This window comes from Phoxinus phoxinus (assembly GCF_949152265.1).
Source record: "Phoxinus phoxinus genome assembly, chromosome: 17".
NCBI classification, from domain to species: domain Eukaryota; kingdom Metazoa; phylum Chordata; class Actinopteri; order Cypriniformes; family Leuciscidae; genus Phoxinus; species Phoxinus phoxinus.
In genome coordinates, this window is record NC_136892.1 from 30379695 (window position 1) to 30397009 (window position 17315).

Here is a 17315-nt window from a genome sequence, read left to right on the forward strand (position 1 = left end):
CAGTGTTACTGCTGGCTCAAGCTGCTCCCGCTTGACTCTATAGCTCCGCCCACGCCCAGAATCAAGGACCTCGGCTTTTTCCGGATAGAATCGGAAAGCTGTATTTTTATTTTATAAATATGATGAAACTAAAGACTTTTTGGAGATATGAAGGACGCACTATTACTCTATAGGTACTCAAGATTAACATGAGATTGACTGAAACTAAGTATTTTACCCCCCCTTTAAGTAACACACACACAATTCGAGAAGAACAGTATTAACACACACACACACACACAATTCGAGAAGAACAGTATTAACACACACACACACTATTCGAGATGAACAGTATTAACACACACACTATTCGAGAAGAACAGTATTAACACACACACTATTCGAGAAGAACAGTATTAACACACACACTATTCGAGATGAACAGTATTAACACACACACTATTCGAGAAGAACAGTATTAACACACACTATTCGAGATGAACAGTATTAACACACACACTATTCGAGAAGAACAGTATTAACACACACACTATTCGAGATGAACAGTATTAACACACACTATTCGAGAAGAACAGTATTAACACACACACTATTCGAGAAGAACAGTATTAACACACACTATTCGAGATGAACAGTATTAACACACACACTATTCGAGAAGAACAGTATTAACACACACTATTCGAGAAGAACAGTATTAACACACACTATTCGAGAAGAACAGTATTAACACACACTATTCGAGAAGAACAGTATTAACACACACACACTATTCGAGAAGATTCTGTGTCTGAATGTAGACAAACTCAATATAGCTGGAAGTAGACAGACTCACTAACACTAACTAGATCCTTCTCAGTGTAAACAACAAATTACTGTGCAGAAATGACCATCCTACACACACACACACACACACACACACACACACACACACACACACACACACACACACACACACACACACACAGTCGTATTGTGACGTCACCACTAGATGTCAGTGTCGGATCAGTTAAAATAAAACCGCTTTCAGTGTCTGGACACCAGAGGGAGCTTCCCCACACACACACACACACACACACACACACACACACACACACACGACTGTGAACTGCAGCAGTGATTATTAAACACTCGTCGTCTTCTATGTGGAAACTTGAGTAAGAGTTTCTTACCGGCAGGCTGGGCAGGAATTTCTCCATGTTTTCCAGGTCAATACCATCATCATCATCGTCATCCTCATTCTCGAATTTGCCCTTTATCATCCTGTGAACAGACAGACATGACTAAGCTTGTTTTTGTTTTTCATTTTTGAACACATAGAAGCATCAAATAAGTAAATATATATTAACTATTATGATTGTTTCTGGGGCTTTAAGTTTTCATACTTTAGTCATAATAAATAACTAGTCCATTACATCTTAAACCTGTAAAGCCTGACATTAAATAATAGGCAGAATTATATATATTTTTAAACAAAATACGACAAAAGTCTGCATACATGTTTTTGTTGAGTATCATATTTGAGCTTTTATGGCTCATATAGTATGATATAGAGAGAATTTGGAGCTCATAACATTAAAATTTTTTTTATAATAATAATAATTATGGATAATCAAGTAAAGCTAAGTTGCATCAGTCCAGTAAGTGTTCTTCACTTTAAAATATTACGACCAATATAAGCGTTATTCTTGCATCTACTTTATAAAACCAGCAAAAAATTTTTTTTACAATTATACTCAAAGGCATTTTACTTGCTAAAAAAAAAAAATATTTGATAGTTGATCATTTAGAGGCCTTAGAAATGTGTGTATATCAAATATGACTGTGTTAAACTCCCTGAATGCATTTATTTGGCACTGACAGTGTTCCTCCAGCAGAGGTCAGTAGTGAGCGGAGCGCCACACAAACACACGGCCACACCCCGTCACAGCACAACAGTACTGAACATTACACTAGTGTGTGTGTGTGTGTACTCCAACATTCAAAACACTGGTTCAAAAGAAACAAACATAAGTGTGACAGTGAAACGCTTCAGACTGTATGTGTCTGATCTCAGGTCAGTGTTATTCTCTCACCCTTCTCGGTCGATGTGCGGGAGGTGTTTGGGTGTCCCTCTGTACGCCCGCCTGTGAAACTGTGAGAAATCCAGTTTCTCCGGCTGCATGTCCCACGTAGCGCCTCTGTGAACACAAACCACTCACAATCAAACACCCGCAGGAATCCGTGACTGTAGGAAACACTTGAACTAGGTCCTGTTCTGCCCTAAAATCACTCGGGAAAAAGAAGAAGTTTATTTTGCTTACAGAAAATGCATCATGACTATTTTGATGACATGCTCACTCAGTCTCATGAACCTCTAGACACTGATGCTAAAGTCTCTGTGGAGATGCTAATGATCTCAGGCACATTCTTCATCAAATCCGCTGGATAACTTAAAGCAAACTCAGAGCTTTGAAAGGGAATATGGAGATCTGAATGGATCATGGCGTAACTCGAGTTCATGCATCTGCAACCTGTGTGCAAAAACTCAAATAAAACACAGTTTACTGAACGCATTAAACTGATCAAAAGTGACAGTCAAGACATTTAGATTTCTATTCTAAATAGATATGGTTCTTTTAAGCTTTCTATTCATCACAGACTCCTGAACTAAACTAATCTTGATTGTAGACATTACATATTTCTGAGTAAAACAGGATATTCATTGAGAATATTTCGATTCTATTCATCAGGATTTGGTTTTAGAGGAGGACAAAGTTAATACATTTTGATGAAAGATTTCTTAACCTACACTGATGAATCGTGCCCAATTACAAAATAAATAGGGTCAGTTTTTATTTGATTCTAACTTCAACACTGATGTTTACACACAGCTCAAGTCTAATATATGAGAGAGAGAGAGAGAGAGAGAGAGAGAGAGAGAGAGAGAGAGAGAGAGAGAGAGAGAGAATCGAAGCATATTAACTGTACACATTCACACAGTGCAGCTGACACACACATACAGTACAGTGTGTGTGTGTGTGTGTGTGTGTGTGTGTGTGTGTGTGTGTGTGTGTGTGTGTGTGTGTGTGTAAGAGGCCTGAAGGTGGAGGTGAAGCCCTCATTAATTAAATTTAGCCATAACGAGTTTTAAATTGGACTGAGTCAGCACTGCAATGCAAAGCACAAGCAGAAAAGCCAGAGCAGAAACTATGGACACACACAGTGCTAAGCACAAGTTTAGACACCCATGCTAAAGTTGCCTAAAAAAAATAAAATCATCTTTTGGAAATTGATCTTAATGCCTTAATTTAAAAAAAATGAGGAAAACGCCAACCTTTAAGACACCAATTTTCTTTGTGAATGAATAATGTATCGTAAATAAATAAATGTTCTTCCTTAAAATACAGGGTGCAAGTCAGGACACCCCAAGTTAAATTCCCAGGGATGCAGGCAGATTTTTATTTTTAAAGGCCAGTGGTTTGATTTGCATTGAGAGATGATCTTATGGAAAGTACCCCATGCTAATCTCTAGGTATGGTTGGATTTTTCCTCATTTTTTAAAATTAAGGCATTAATTTTTTTATTCTCTTTTTAGGCAACTTTAGCATGGGTATTTCCACCTATGCATAGCACTGTATATCGACCATTCACATGCTATTTTACTTTATTGAACTCTATTCACTAAACAAAGAGGTAAATGAACTGCATTTCTAGTGTGTGTTTCTATAGTCATGCATATTATAGTAAAACTAAATGATATAGGGATGCACAGGGGAAAACATCTAATTGTGATTTTTCTGATAAAAATTGTGATAGCAATTTAAAAAAGATTCCAAGCTTGCCGTGCTTGTTTGTAGGACTGCACAATTTGGCCCAAAATTTTGAGATTATATATGAATATTGCTATATAATAATAACAAATATTAATAATATTATATAATAAAATAAATAAATAAATAGAAATACGAAATATTACTATTCTAATATTTCACTGTAAAATAAACATTTATTTAAGAAAAATAATAATATTATAATAATAATGGTTAAATTTACATTACAACAGTAAAATGACAATACAAATTGGTGTCTTAATTTCTGTATCCTTTCAAACATGAAACCATCACAGCACAGGGAGCCCGAGAGGAAGAGTATGAGAAGAAGATTTGTGCATGTTGTGTGTTTAAAAGCACATTATAAGCGGCTCAATCTCAGAGCGGATCAGAGATGCAGTTCATGTGAAGCAGCGTTTACTGTGAACCGAGACTAAAAACATGTAAATGAACTCTGGAACATCGCAGCCTTGCCATGTCACGATTATGGATTTATTTTAGTTTATCACGCAGCCCTGTTATGATATGTCATTATTTACACGGCTAGATTTATTACTCGTGTGTGTGTGTATATATATCTTACCCATGACAGTCCAGGTTAGCAGCCCAAATGTCCGTTCCCAGGATGTCCAAAGAGCAGTCCTTGTTTCCGTTCTAAAACACACACAGTCCAAATGCAGAAACATTGTGAAGGTTTAAAAAGGTGGACTTGAGTGTAGAGAGTCGTGCATGTGTGTAGTTTAATCTGACCTTTGCTGGAGCTCTGAACTGGTTGTTTCGTCCTCTGCTGTCTGATCTAGAACCAGAACCGGGTCGAGATCCTGAACTGGGTCTAGAGCCGGTGCTGCCATTACTACTGTGCTCCCAATCATCCTGAGAGACAAGAAGATTCATTCAGAAACATTTACTGGACATCTACAGGATCTTTTCAAGCTGACCATTTTCAGTCTGCAAATTGCGATAAAAAAAGTCCAAGTTTGATGTGCTAGTTTGTAGGACTGTGCCATTTGGCCAACATTTTGTGATTATATTATTAAATAAATATGAAAATTACAACCAAAAAAAAACTGAATAAGAAATATTACTATTATGGTCTGCCAGTTTTAACAAACACAAAACATTTTCATTTGCTGAAATAAAATAAATAAATGCCATTATTATTATCTTTTTACTAAAATATTCATATTAAAAGTCATATTTTTTCATGACTATAAAATTAAATAACAAAAATAAGCACAACTAAACAACATAAGCAACATATTCGCACACTGAGAAACGCTTTGAGCTTCTCACATTTTACATGAACTCTGGAAACTCGAAAATTCTGACACTACAATTAAAAAATAAATATGTAGAAAAAAACAAACTAAATTGAATCTAGAAAATACTACAAAAGATATCAGATAAATAAAATGAAAACTACACTGAAAAGGACAAACTTATAATTTAGGAAAACAACTATATAGCAAATATCAAAAGCCACTAAATCAAGCGTACCACAAACACAACGCTTGTGAACTAAACAAAATGCAATGATATCATGGTGCATGTTGAGGAAGTCAAATGAGATTTCAATTCAGTCAAAACAGGCAAGAGGTCACCAGACGCTACTGAGCATGTGCAGAACCGAAGCATGTGACACGGGATTTAGGGCTTTCACACACACAGGTTCAGTGACCTCATCGAAGTGACCTCAGAGCACAATACTGGCACTGTGTCATTCACAATGTTCCCTCACACACTCACACTCACACACACACGCGCACGCACGCACGCGCGCACACACCTAACCTTCTCACGTGTGTCATGTATCGTCTTTAATATTTAATATGCACACAGATTAACCATATGGCTGACAGCTTTAGTCTGCTCCAGTGTCACTGTGGAGGGAACGTTCAGAACCCAGTGATGCTTCAGTCTGTAATAACTATACAGTATGAGTGGAAGTGCACAGAAACCTGTTAATGAAAGAACTGCAGAAGATCAGCTCTTAAATGTTTAACTTTCCTCAGTGTGTAATGTTGCTGTTTGAGCATGAAAAAGATCTGCAAAGTTACAAAGATTAACTGTTGTGAGCAGTTTACTTTTGACGAGCAGCTTGTGTTGGGTGTGGACAGGGTGTTACAGAATAGTTATGGATCAGATGCACACACACACACACACAAACACACACACACACACACGAAAACTCACTGGTTTGGACGAGCCCCTGTCCCGTGAGGACGACCAGCTCCCATCAATCTTATCACTGCAGCCTTCTGTCCACTGAGAGAGAGAGAGAGAGAGAGACATATACAGAGAGAGAGGGATTGTTTATATTGTCACAAATAAGCAAACATATATATATATATAGGTCTGTTGTAACCGTGAGGTGCGGGACAGGGTCTGTTGTACCCGTGAGGTGCGGGACGGGGTCTGTTGTACCCGTGAGGTGCGGGACGGGGTCAGTTGTGAGGTACGGGACGGGGTCAGTTGTACCCGTGAGGTGCGGGACGGGGTCAGTTGTACCCGTGAGGTGGTCATGGGGTGCGGGACGGGGTCAGTTGTACCCGTGAGGCGCGGGACGGGGTCAGTTGTACCCGTGAGGTGGTCATGAGGTGCGGGACGGGGTCAGTTGTACCCGTGAGGTGGTCATGAGGCGCGGGACGGGGTCAGTTGTACCCGTGAGGTGGTCATGGGGTGCGGGACGGGGTCAGTTGTACCCGTGAGGTGGTCATGGGGTGCGGGACGGGGTCTGTTGTACCCGTGAGGTGCGGGACGGGGTCAGTTGTACCCGTGAGGTGGTCATGGGGTGCGGGACGGGGTCTGTTGTACCCGTGAGGTGCGGGACGGGGTCAGTTGTACCCGTGAGGTGGTCATGGGGTGCGGGACGGGCTCTGTTGTACCCGTGAGGTGCGGGACGGGGTCAGTTGTGAGGTACGGGACGGGGTCAGTTGTACATGTGAGGTGCGGAACGGGGTCTGTTGTACCCGTGAGGTGGTCATGGGGTGCGGGACGGGGTCAGTTGTACCCGTGAGGTGTGGGACGGGGTCAGTTGTACCCGTGAGGTGCGGGACGGGGTCAGTTGTGAGGTACGGGACGGGGTCAGTTGTGAGGTACGGGACGGGGTCAGTTGTGAGGTACGGGACGGGGTCAGTTGTGAGGTACGGGACGGGGTCAGTTGTTACCGTGAGGTGCGGGACGGGGTCTGTTGTGAGGTGTGGGACGGGGTCAGTTGCACCCGTGAGGTGGTCATGGGGTGCGGGACGGGGTCAGTTGTACCAGTGAGATGGTCATGGGGTGCGGGACGGGGTCAGTTGTACCCGTGAGGTGCGGGACGGGGTCAGTTGTACCCGTGAGGTGCGGGACGGGGTCTGTTGTACCCGTGAGGTGCGGGACGGGGTCAGAGGACGGGGTCAGTTGTACCCGTGAGGTGCGGGACGGGGTCAGTTGTACCCGTGAGGTGGTCATGGGGTGCGGGACGGGGTCAGTTGTACCCGTGAGGTGCGGGACGGGGTCAGTTGTACCCGTGAGGTGGTCATGGGGTGCGGGACGGGGTCTGTTGTACCCGTGAGGTGTGGGACGGGGTCAGTTGTGAGGTACGGGACGGGGTCAGTTGTACCCGTGAGGTGCGGGACGGGGTCTGTTGTACCCGTGAGGTGGTCATGGGGTGCGGGACGGGGTCAGTTGTACCCGTGAGGTGCGGGACGGGGTCAGTTGTGAGGTACAGGACGGGGTCAGTTGTACCCGTGAGGTGCGGGACGGGGTCAGTTGTGAGGTACGGGACGGGGTCAGTTGTACCCGTGAGGTGCGGGACGGGGTCTGTTGTACCCGTGAAGTGGTCATGGGGTGCGGGACGGGGTCAGTTGTACCCGTGAGGTGTGGGACGGGGTCAGTTGTACCCATGAGGTGCGGGACGGGGTCAGTTGTGAGGTACGGGACGGGGTCAGTTGTACCTGTGAGGTGCGGGACGGGGTCAGTTGTACCCGTGAGGTGCGGGACGGGGTCAGTTGTACCCGTGAGGTACGGGACGGGGTCAGTTGTGAGGTACGGGACGGGGTCAGTTGTTACCGTGAGGTGCGGGACGGGGTCTGTTGTACCCGTGAGGTGGTCATGGGGTGCGGGACGGGGTCAGTTGTACCAGTGAGATGGTCATGGGGTGCGGGACGGGGTCAGTTGTACCCGTGAGGTGCGGGACGGGGTCAGTTGTACCCGTGAGGTGCGGGACGGGGTCTGTTGTACCCGTGAGGTGCGGGACGGGGTCTGTTGTACCCGTGAGGTGCGGGACAGGGTCAGTTGTACCCGTGAGGTGCGGGACGGGGTCTGTTGTACCCGTGAGGTGCGGGACGGGGTCAGTTGTACCCGTGAGGTGCGGGACGGGGTCAGTTGTACCCGTGAGGTGCGGGACAGGGTCAGTTGTACCCGTGAGGTGCGGGACGGGGTCTGTTGTGAGGTGCGGGACGGGGTCTGTTGTACCTGTGAGGTGCGGGACGGGGTCAGTTGTACCCGTGAGGTGCGGGACGGGGTCAGTTGTACCCGTGAGGTACGGGACGGGGTCAGTTGTGAGGTACGGGACGGGGTCAGTTGTTACCGTGAGGTGCGGGACGGGGTCTGTTGTACCCGTGAGGTGGTCATGGGGTGCGGGACGGGGTCAGTTGTACCAGTGAGATGGTCATGGGGTGCGGGACGGGGTCAGTTGTACCCGTGAGGTGCGGGACGGGGTCAGTTGTACCCGTGAGGTGCGGGACGGGGTCTGTTGTACCCGTGAGGTGCGGGACGGGGTCTGTTGTACCCGTGAGGTGCGGGACAGGGTCAGTTGTACCCGTGAGGTGCGGGACGGGGTCTGTTGTACCCGTGAGGTGCGGGACGGGGTCAGTTGTACCCGTGAGGTGCGGGACGGGGTCAGTTGTACCCGTGAGGTGCGGGACAGGGTCAGTTGTACCCGTGAGGTGCGGGACGGGGTCTGTTGTGAGGTGCGGGACGGGGTCTGTTGTACCCGTGAGGTGCGGGACGGGGTCAGTTGTACCCGTGAGGTGCGGGACGGGGTCAGTTGTACCCGTGAGGTGCGGGACGGGGTCAGTTGTACCCGTGAGGTGCGGGACAGGGTCAGTTGTACCCGTGAGGTGCGGGACGGGGTCTGTTGTGAGGTGCGGGACGGGGTCTGTTGTACCTGTGAGGTGTGGGACTGGATCTTGTCCACGTCCTGCTCAGTTTCGGTCTTGTCGCTCAGGAGTCCCTGCACCTGGTACTCGAGCACATAGCTGTCGATGAAGCGCTCCAGCTCCTCGATCTCCTGCGAGCGAGTGCTTCCCGCCTCTGACGACGCTGATGCTACCGATGAGCTCTCCATGGCAACCAGCCCACAGTGGGGGGAGGGGGAGCTGTGGGCGGGGCAAACACAAAAAGGACATTTTTAGTAATCGGAATAATAATGTGAATTGACATAAAAATGGACAATGTAATTTTTTTATAATTTACTTGTTAATTCGCAATCACTTTTATTATATAAAGTTAAGCTCATGACATTAAAATGTATGACAGCTGTTAATGTTATCTTAAGCATTTTAAAAAGTAATAATATTTTTTAATGAAAAACTGAAAATCATTCTGAAGTGATCAAAACGTTTGACCACAAGATAATCCCAACATGTCCATCAGCATCAGAGAATAAACATATTGCTTGTTGACAGGCAGGACTGTGAGATGTCATTGGCTGCTCATGCTTCAGTCGGTGCAGATCAGTGACATCGACCCCCGACTGAGACTCTGTGGCGCCGCAGCTCCAGTCTAACTCATCAAGTCCTGTCCGCTTCTGCTTTACCAGTCCATCTGTCTCTCCTCATCTTTCACCCGCAATCTCTTTCTGCTCTCACTTTCTTTACTCTTATACTGCTATATTATTATTATTATATAGTACTATATACAGTCAAAAAGATTGGGGTCAGTTAGATTTTTTACTTTTTGAAAATATATAAAATATAATAATATAAATATATATAAATAATACTTTTATTTATAAAGGATGCATTAAACTGATCAAAAGTGACATTAAAGACACAATGTTACAAAAAATGTATAAAGACAATATCATAAAATATTTATATTTCAAATACATGCTGTTCTTTAGAACTTTCTATCATGTGGAGAAAAAAGCATCAGTTTCCACACAAATATGAAGCTGCACAACTGTTTACAACATTGATAATAATAATCAGAAATGTTTGTTGAGCAGCGAATCATCATATCAGAATGATTCCTGAAGGATCATGTGACACTGAAGACTGGAGTAATGCTGAAAATACAGCTTTGATCACAGGAATGTATTAATTTTACATTCACATAGAAAACTGTCATTTTATATTATAATAATATTTCACAATATTACTGTTTTATGGTGTTTTGTTTAAATAAATGCAGCCATATATGTGTGTGTGAACATACATATACACACATACGAAGTATAAAAATTATACTAACATAAAAAATATATATAGTAAATTATATTTAATTTTAATCAAAAGGTAATTTTTTTAGCAAAAAACATACTTAAAAACATTTTTTTTTTGCCTTTATTATGATAGGACAGTAGTGTACAGGTCCACGAGCTGGGACTCGAACTCAGGTTCCCTGAAGCGCTACATGTCGGCGCTGCCAGCAAAAATCATACTTAAGCAAAAATAACATGTTTCCGCATTTAATTGTTCTTGCATAATTCAAATTAAAAAGTAGCATTTCTCTTTCACAGCTTTAAAAATAAACTGATTGAAATCAGTGGAGAGATATGTTCTTGTTAAAGTAATTTAATATTAGTATAATTTTATATAATTTTTTACTTTGATAAGTAATTAGGCAAAAGTATTCAGTTTCAGTAGCACTCAGGAAAAGTACAAATTCCCCCCCAAAAAGGCTCAATTACAGGACCAAACAACTAAAGTAACAAAACCACAATTACTCAAGCGCTGCTTCACTGGGCTTTGCATGACCATCGCTCTGGGTCGGGGAGATGATGTGCCCCGCTTACGGCCAGGTGAGAGAGTGAGAGAGAGAGGGTTTAATCTGGTCTTAAGTCACTACTTGAATATTGGCCAAGTAAAGAGGATTTACAACTGGAGCAGCACCATCTTACACTGCACACAGAATAACACACACTCGAGATCTGCTCATATTTAAGATGATTGACTCGGTTTAAGCAACTGTTCTTTGTACCACCCGTGATCTGTCAATTGATCCTTTGTTTAAAAATTCATCATGATGCCAAACATAGAGCACTAAAGCAACCCGAGATCTGACATATCAAATAAATATTGATATTAATCTGCCTTATTGAATCTATATTTTAATCAGAAAGTCTAATTATTACCAAACAGTAACTAGCAAGCTAAGAAATGTTTAAAGCAAGAAAAACATCTAGTTAAAATAATGAAGATTTCTCACTCCATATTCATTGCATATATATATATATATATATATCATCGTAACTGCTCATACATATTATATATATATATATATATATATATATATATATATATATATATATATATATATATATATATATATATATATATATATATATATATATATATATATATTAAATATATCAGCAATTTATTGGTCTTGGCAGCAGCTAATAATTTTTTTTAGCATTTGACCACTAGAAATCACAAAGAAAATAGCAAAACCTTTACAAATTAATCTGATAGAGCATTTGATTGGACAAAAATTAGTGCAGGATGAGTCATCAATATTTTTGCTCTAGTTTCCTAAAAGAAAAAAAAACTAAATCTGCACACACGAAAAAAGCACATCAGCTTACATTCCCAGGGAACGCATGAACAGATCAAATGCATGATGCAATACAAGTTACTTTAGATAAAGCCAAATGCACAAATGTAGAAGTAAATGCATCGATGACCTGAAACTTCACAGACAGCTTAAGTCCACTAAAGTCCAACTCTGATGTCATGGGGTCTGTAGACATCAGTTATTAGCACTTACTAAGATCCTTATACAGGACAGGTGCCAAGCAAAAGACATCAAATATCCATAAATCACTGTTTGCATTAGGGCTGCACGATTTGGGGAAAATGTCATATTCGATTATTGAGGTCAATATTGCGATAGCAATATAATAAACAAATGGTTTCATGAGTCCACTCCACTTGCTTGGTTCTCAAGTAAAATGCACACACAGATAAGTGATAATGCTGAAATGTAGATTTGTAAGTTCAAGCACGAAAGAGAACTGTATTCTGGCGTGCTGTCTGTGCGCACGATACTAGCGCGTGCCTTTCTGTGTGTGTGTGCGAGTGTGTGTGCGAGTGTGTGTCACATCAGGACATTTACAGACAGCGCAATCTTTTGTCTTGTCCCACATGAACGGTTTAAAAGCATTTGCCTGAATAAAAGCGGGATCATAATGTAACACTAGCCAAAGAATGACAAAAATAAACGGATGCTGCGTTATTAGCGTTAAATATTTTAACGCGTTAAACTGGACAAAAATTAATTGCGTGCGTTAACGTTGACAGCCCAAATTGGTTTATTTCACAAAATCGCAGCATTTTGCTTGACATCGCGATATGATTAATCGTGCAGCACTAGTTTACATGGTGCAAACTACAACCACACGAGTTATGTCAAAACTAGTTCCACCTCAAATAGAAGATTTAGACACTTTACAGCTCAAATTTAGTCTGAATTTAAAGTCATAAAATCAAAACTGACAGTTCTTGTTTTTTTTATGGAATATTGCAGTTTTTATTATTATAAATGATGAATCATTATTTTTTTAATTCATGTGCCTTGTAATCTTGAATCAAAATAACTTCCCCTCCCTCTCTTCTTTTCTCTGATGAGGTTTACTGGCGCGAGGGCGGGACAACCTGTCAATCAAATTAAATCCACCGATATCAAAGCACAACCATCCAATCAACTCCCTATAGACAAAATCAAGCCCCGCCCACATCTGATCTTGTTCCAGAAGCGTTTTACTCTCATGAATGTCCGTTTCATGCCGACTTTAAACCACACAGTTTTCAAACTCTTTATATAAGAGTAAATGTCTTTAAAATAAATAATAATAATTGATAATAATAATAATCAAATTATAATTAATAAATGTCTTTTCGGTTAATTTATACAAATGCACAATGGGATGAGATGATAATATCAATGTCGTTCGGCTCGCAATCAGAAATAGATCATATTTTAGATACCGGTATGTAAAAAAAAAAAAAAAAAAAATCTACTGAGCTGAATATACTGGCAGAAAGTCTAGAAATGAAAAAAAAAAATCAGTTTAGCCAGAAATAAGATTAATTCTGCTCTCATTAGGGCTTTTCCATTAGCTGGTCACATAATGGTGCTCGTCACAAAGAATATGTCTCATTTCACGCAGAATTTCATCCCTCTGGATAACATCACGTCAAGCATAAATGAGCAAACGCCTCTGACAGGACAGTCACAGCCTCGGGCGCTCACACACGCTGTGTGCTAATGGACCAACAGCACATGCACTGCAACACTTAAACCTGCAACTGATGCTAGAACACACAACACACATAATAATAATAATAATAATAATAATAATAATAATAATACAGGAGAATTCTGAACACTCCAAAATTAACCTAAAGAAATCATCAAATAGAATTTGCAACATGTGATGCATTTCCAAATTAAACAAATTTTTGTGTGAGACACGGTAGGACGACGGACGAGACTTGATTTGATTGGATTGTGGAATTAATAGGCAAAGATTGTATAAGTTAACATCATTTTCCTCTTGATTGCATCATCAGAAAAGTTGTTTGAGAGGCAGAAAGATTTAATACAAATATAAACCCCTTTTTCTTCTAAATAACTTCTAGGATGCTCATACAAAATATCCATTTATGTTTTTGCATGTTATTTACTGACATTCTTAATTACTGCATAAAATAATTTTTCAAAGTTGTAAATAAAGATAATTGGAGTACATTTTACAAGAAAATACAGTAACATTTTTCAATAGATAACGTTAGTTTGTCAGTTAAACTTACTAACTATGAGCAATACATGGGTTGCAGTACTTATCTTTATTAACGTTAGTTATTAGAAATACAACTGTTCATTGTTAGTTCATGTTTTAAAATAATTTTCTTTCTCTTTCTCTCTTTCTTTCTTTCTCTTTCTTTCTTTCTTTCTTTCTTTCTTCAGTTTAGGGCAACCAGGAAATAGGAATGCTCACTAGTGACCAACCACTGCACTATCTAGTGATATACAGCGAGCACTACAGTTGCTTGAGGTGTGAATGGGGCTTAAAAATAAATAAAATCACATACCTGAAATTATTGTAATAACTAAATGTCATGTTGTTTCAAAACTTCCATCTATACATAAAGCAGCACAGCTACACTAACAGAAAAATGAACAGAAAGAAAGACAACAGTGCAATACATGTGTGTGTTCAGCTGTTCTTTGTGTGTGTGACTCCCACTAAAATAGTTCCTTCTTCCAGCACTGCAGTAAAATCTGTCTGTCTGTCTATATGCCTGTCTGACCAACCCGATCTCACGGCAATTCGTACGAATTTTACGAGGTGGCTAATTCGTAGCAATTCATACGACCTCACTCATACAAATTTGTATGTTTTTTGCTAAATCGTACATATTTTACGATTTGCCAAAATCGTATGAATTCATACGAATGACCTACCCCTGACCCCGCCCCTAAACCTACCCATCACGTGGGTTTAGACAAATCGTACAAATTCTTACGAATTAGTCGTGAGATAGCGTTGGTCTGACTGTCTATCTGTCTGTCTGTATGACTGTCTATCTGTCTGTCTGTATGACTGTCTATCTGTATGACTGTCTATCTGTCTGTCTGTATGACTGTCTATCTGTCTGTCTGTATGACTGTCTATCTGACTGTCTATCTGTCTGTCTGTCTGTCTGTCTGTCTGTCTGTCTGACTGACTATCTCTCTGTCTGTCTGTGTGTCTGTCTGACTGACTATCTCTCTGTCTGTCTGTCTGACTGACTGTGTGTCTATCTGTCTGTCTGACTGACTGTGTGTCTATCTGTCTGTCTGACTGACTGTGTGTCTATCTGTCTGACTGACTGTGTGTCTATCTGTCTGACTGACTGTGTGTGTGTCTATCTGTCTGTCTGACTGACTGTGTGTGTGTCTATCTGTCTGACTGACTGTGTGTCTATATGTCTGACTGACTGTGTGTCTGTATGTCTGACTGACTGTGTCTATCTGTCTGACTGACTGTGTGTGTGTCTATCTGTCTGACTGACTGTGTGTCTATATGTCTGACTGACTGTGTCTGTATGTCTGACTGACTGTGTGTCTATATGTCTGACTGACTGTGTGTGTGTCTATCTGTCTGTCTGACTGACTGTGTGTGTGTCTATCTGTCTGACTGACTGTGTGTCTATCTGTCTGACTGACTGTGTGTCTATCTGTCTGACTGACTGTGTGTCTGTCTGACTGACTATCTCTCTGTCTGTCTGTCTGACTGACTGTGTGTCTATCTGTCTGTCTGACTGACTGTGTGTCTATCTGTCTGTCTGACTGACTGTGTGTCTATCTGTCTGACTGACTGTGTGTCTATCTGTCTGACTGACTGTGTGTGTGTCTATCTGTCTGTCTGACTGACTGTGTGTGTGTCTATCTGTCTGACTGACTGTGTGTCTATATGTCTGACTGACTGTGTGTCTGTATGTCTGACTGACTGTGTCTATCTGTCTGACTGACTGTGTGTGTGTCTATCTGTCTGACTGACTGTGTGTCTATATGTCTGACTGACTGTGTCTGTATGTCTGACTGACTGTGTGTCTATATGTCTGACTGACTGTGTGTGTGTCTATCTGTCTGTCTGACTGACTGTGTGTGTGTCTATCTGTCTGACTGACTGTGTGTCTATCTGTCTGACTGACTGTGTGTCTATCTGTCTGACTGACTGTGTGTCTATATGTCTGACTGACTGTGTGTCTATATGTCTGACTGACTGTGTGTCTATATGTCTGACTGACTGTGTGTCTATATGTCTGACTGACTCTGTGTCTATATGTCTGACTGACTGTGTGTCTATATGTCTGACTGACTGTGTGTCTATATGTCTGACTGACTGTGTGTGTGTCTATCTGTCTGTCTGACTGACTGTGTGTGTGTCTATCTGTCTGACTGACTGTGTGTCTATCTGTCTGACTGACTGTGTGTCTATCTGTCTGACTGACTGTGTGTCTATATGTCTGACTGACTGTGTGTCTGTATGTCTGACTGACTGTGTGTCTGTATGTCTGACTGACTGTGTCTATCTGTCTGACTGACTGTGTGTGTGTCTATCTGTCTGACTGACTGTGTGTCTATATGTCTGACTGACTGTGTCTGTATGTCTGACTGACTGTGTGTCTATATGTCTGACTGACTGTGTGTGTGTCTATCTGTCTGTCTGACTGACTGTGTGTGTGTCTATCTGTCTGACTGACTGTGTGTCTATCTGTCTGACTGACTGCGTGTCTATCTGTCTGACTGACTGTGTGTCTATATGTCTGACTGACTGTGTGTCTATATGTCTGACTGACTGTGTGTCTATATGTCTGACTGACTGTGTGTCTATATGTCTGACTGACTGTGTGTCTATATGTCTGACTGACTGTGTGTCTATGTCTGACTGACTGTGTGTCTATATGTCTGACTGACTGTGTGTCTATCTGTCTGACTGACTGTGTGTCTATCTGTCTGACTGACTGTGTGTCTATCTGTCTGACTGACTGTGTGTCTATCTGTCTGACTGACTGTGTGTCTATATGTCTGACTGACTGTGTGTCTATCTGTCTGACTGACTGTGTGTCTGTGTGTCTGACTGACTGTGTCTATCTGTCTGACTGACTGTGTGTCTGTCTGTCTCACAGCCTCAGGGTGATAACAAATAATCAAGAGGAAGAGGAGAAGAAATCAAACAGTAACCAAGGAAATCACAAGAAAATAAACTTCACATTTTATTTCCCATTACCATTTTATTTAAATATTATGTTTTTATTTCATCCAAAATAAAATGTCAATTGTCACATACTGGCTTGATTGATGCTGGAGAGATAAACCGCAGCATGAAACGTTACCACAAGCCACAGAACTGAAGAGACCCTCGGTTATAAATGCACAGGATGACAAGAGGCGAAATGAAGGACAGGTGATCGGGATTAATTGACATGACTAAACCATAGTGGACTTTAATAAAAGTGAACTCATTCAAACCCACAATGCACTGCAATAATGAGTGAATACCCATAATGCACTGTGACTATCACGGCAAATGAATTCCTGCGTCTGATAAGATCATCATCCATCCACGCATCCCTGGTCCAATGTGGCTCCAGCGTAATATCATACAGGTATAAATTCATTTATAATGGATCATTAAATAATTTTATACATGCTAGTTTCCAACAGCAGAGTTCAAGATAAATCTTTTCATTACTGCGGGAGCTGCCAGTTTTCTCAGTTTCAAATGATTATTAAACAAAGTACAAA

The 17315-nt window shown here is 41.6% G+C and overlaps 1 protein-coding gene across 1 annotated transcript in view; it reads right to left on the reverse strand.

Annotated features, from left to right (window-relative positions):
* ctif (CBP80/20-dependent translation initiation factor) overlaps positions 1–17315 on the reverse strand; it is a 70624-nt gene that overhangs the window by 44491 nt on the left and 8818 nt on the right. Inside the window, exons 2-7 of the mRNA XM_079584980.1 lie at positions 8962–9172; positions 6006–6077; positions 4563–4685; positions 4396–4466; positions 2076–2180; positions 1173–1263 (exon numbers count right to left, since the gene is read on the reverse strand). Coding sequence (XP_079441106.1) covers positions 1173–1263; positions 2076–2180; positions 4396–4466; positions 4563–4685; positions 6006–6077; positions 8962–9141 — 642 coding nt within the window. The 5' untranslated portion in view covers positions 9142–9172. The remainder of the gene's footprint in view (positions 1–1172; positions 1264–2075; positions 2181–4395; positions 4467–4562; positions 4686–6005; positions 6078–8961; positions 9173–17315) is intronic.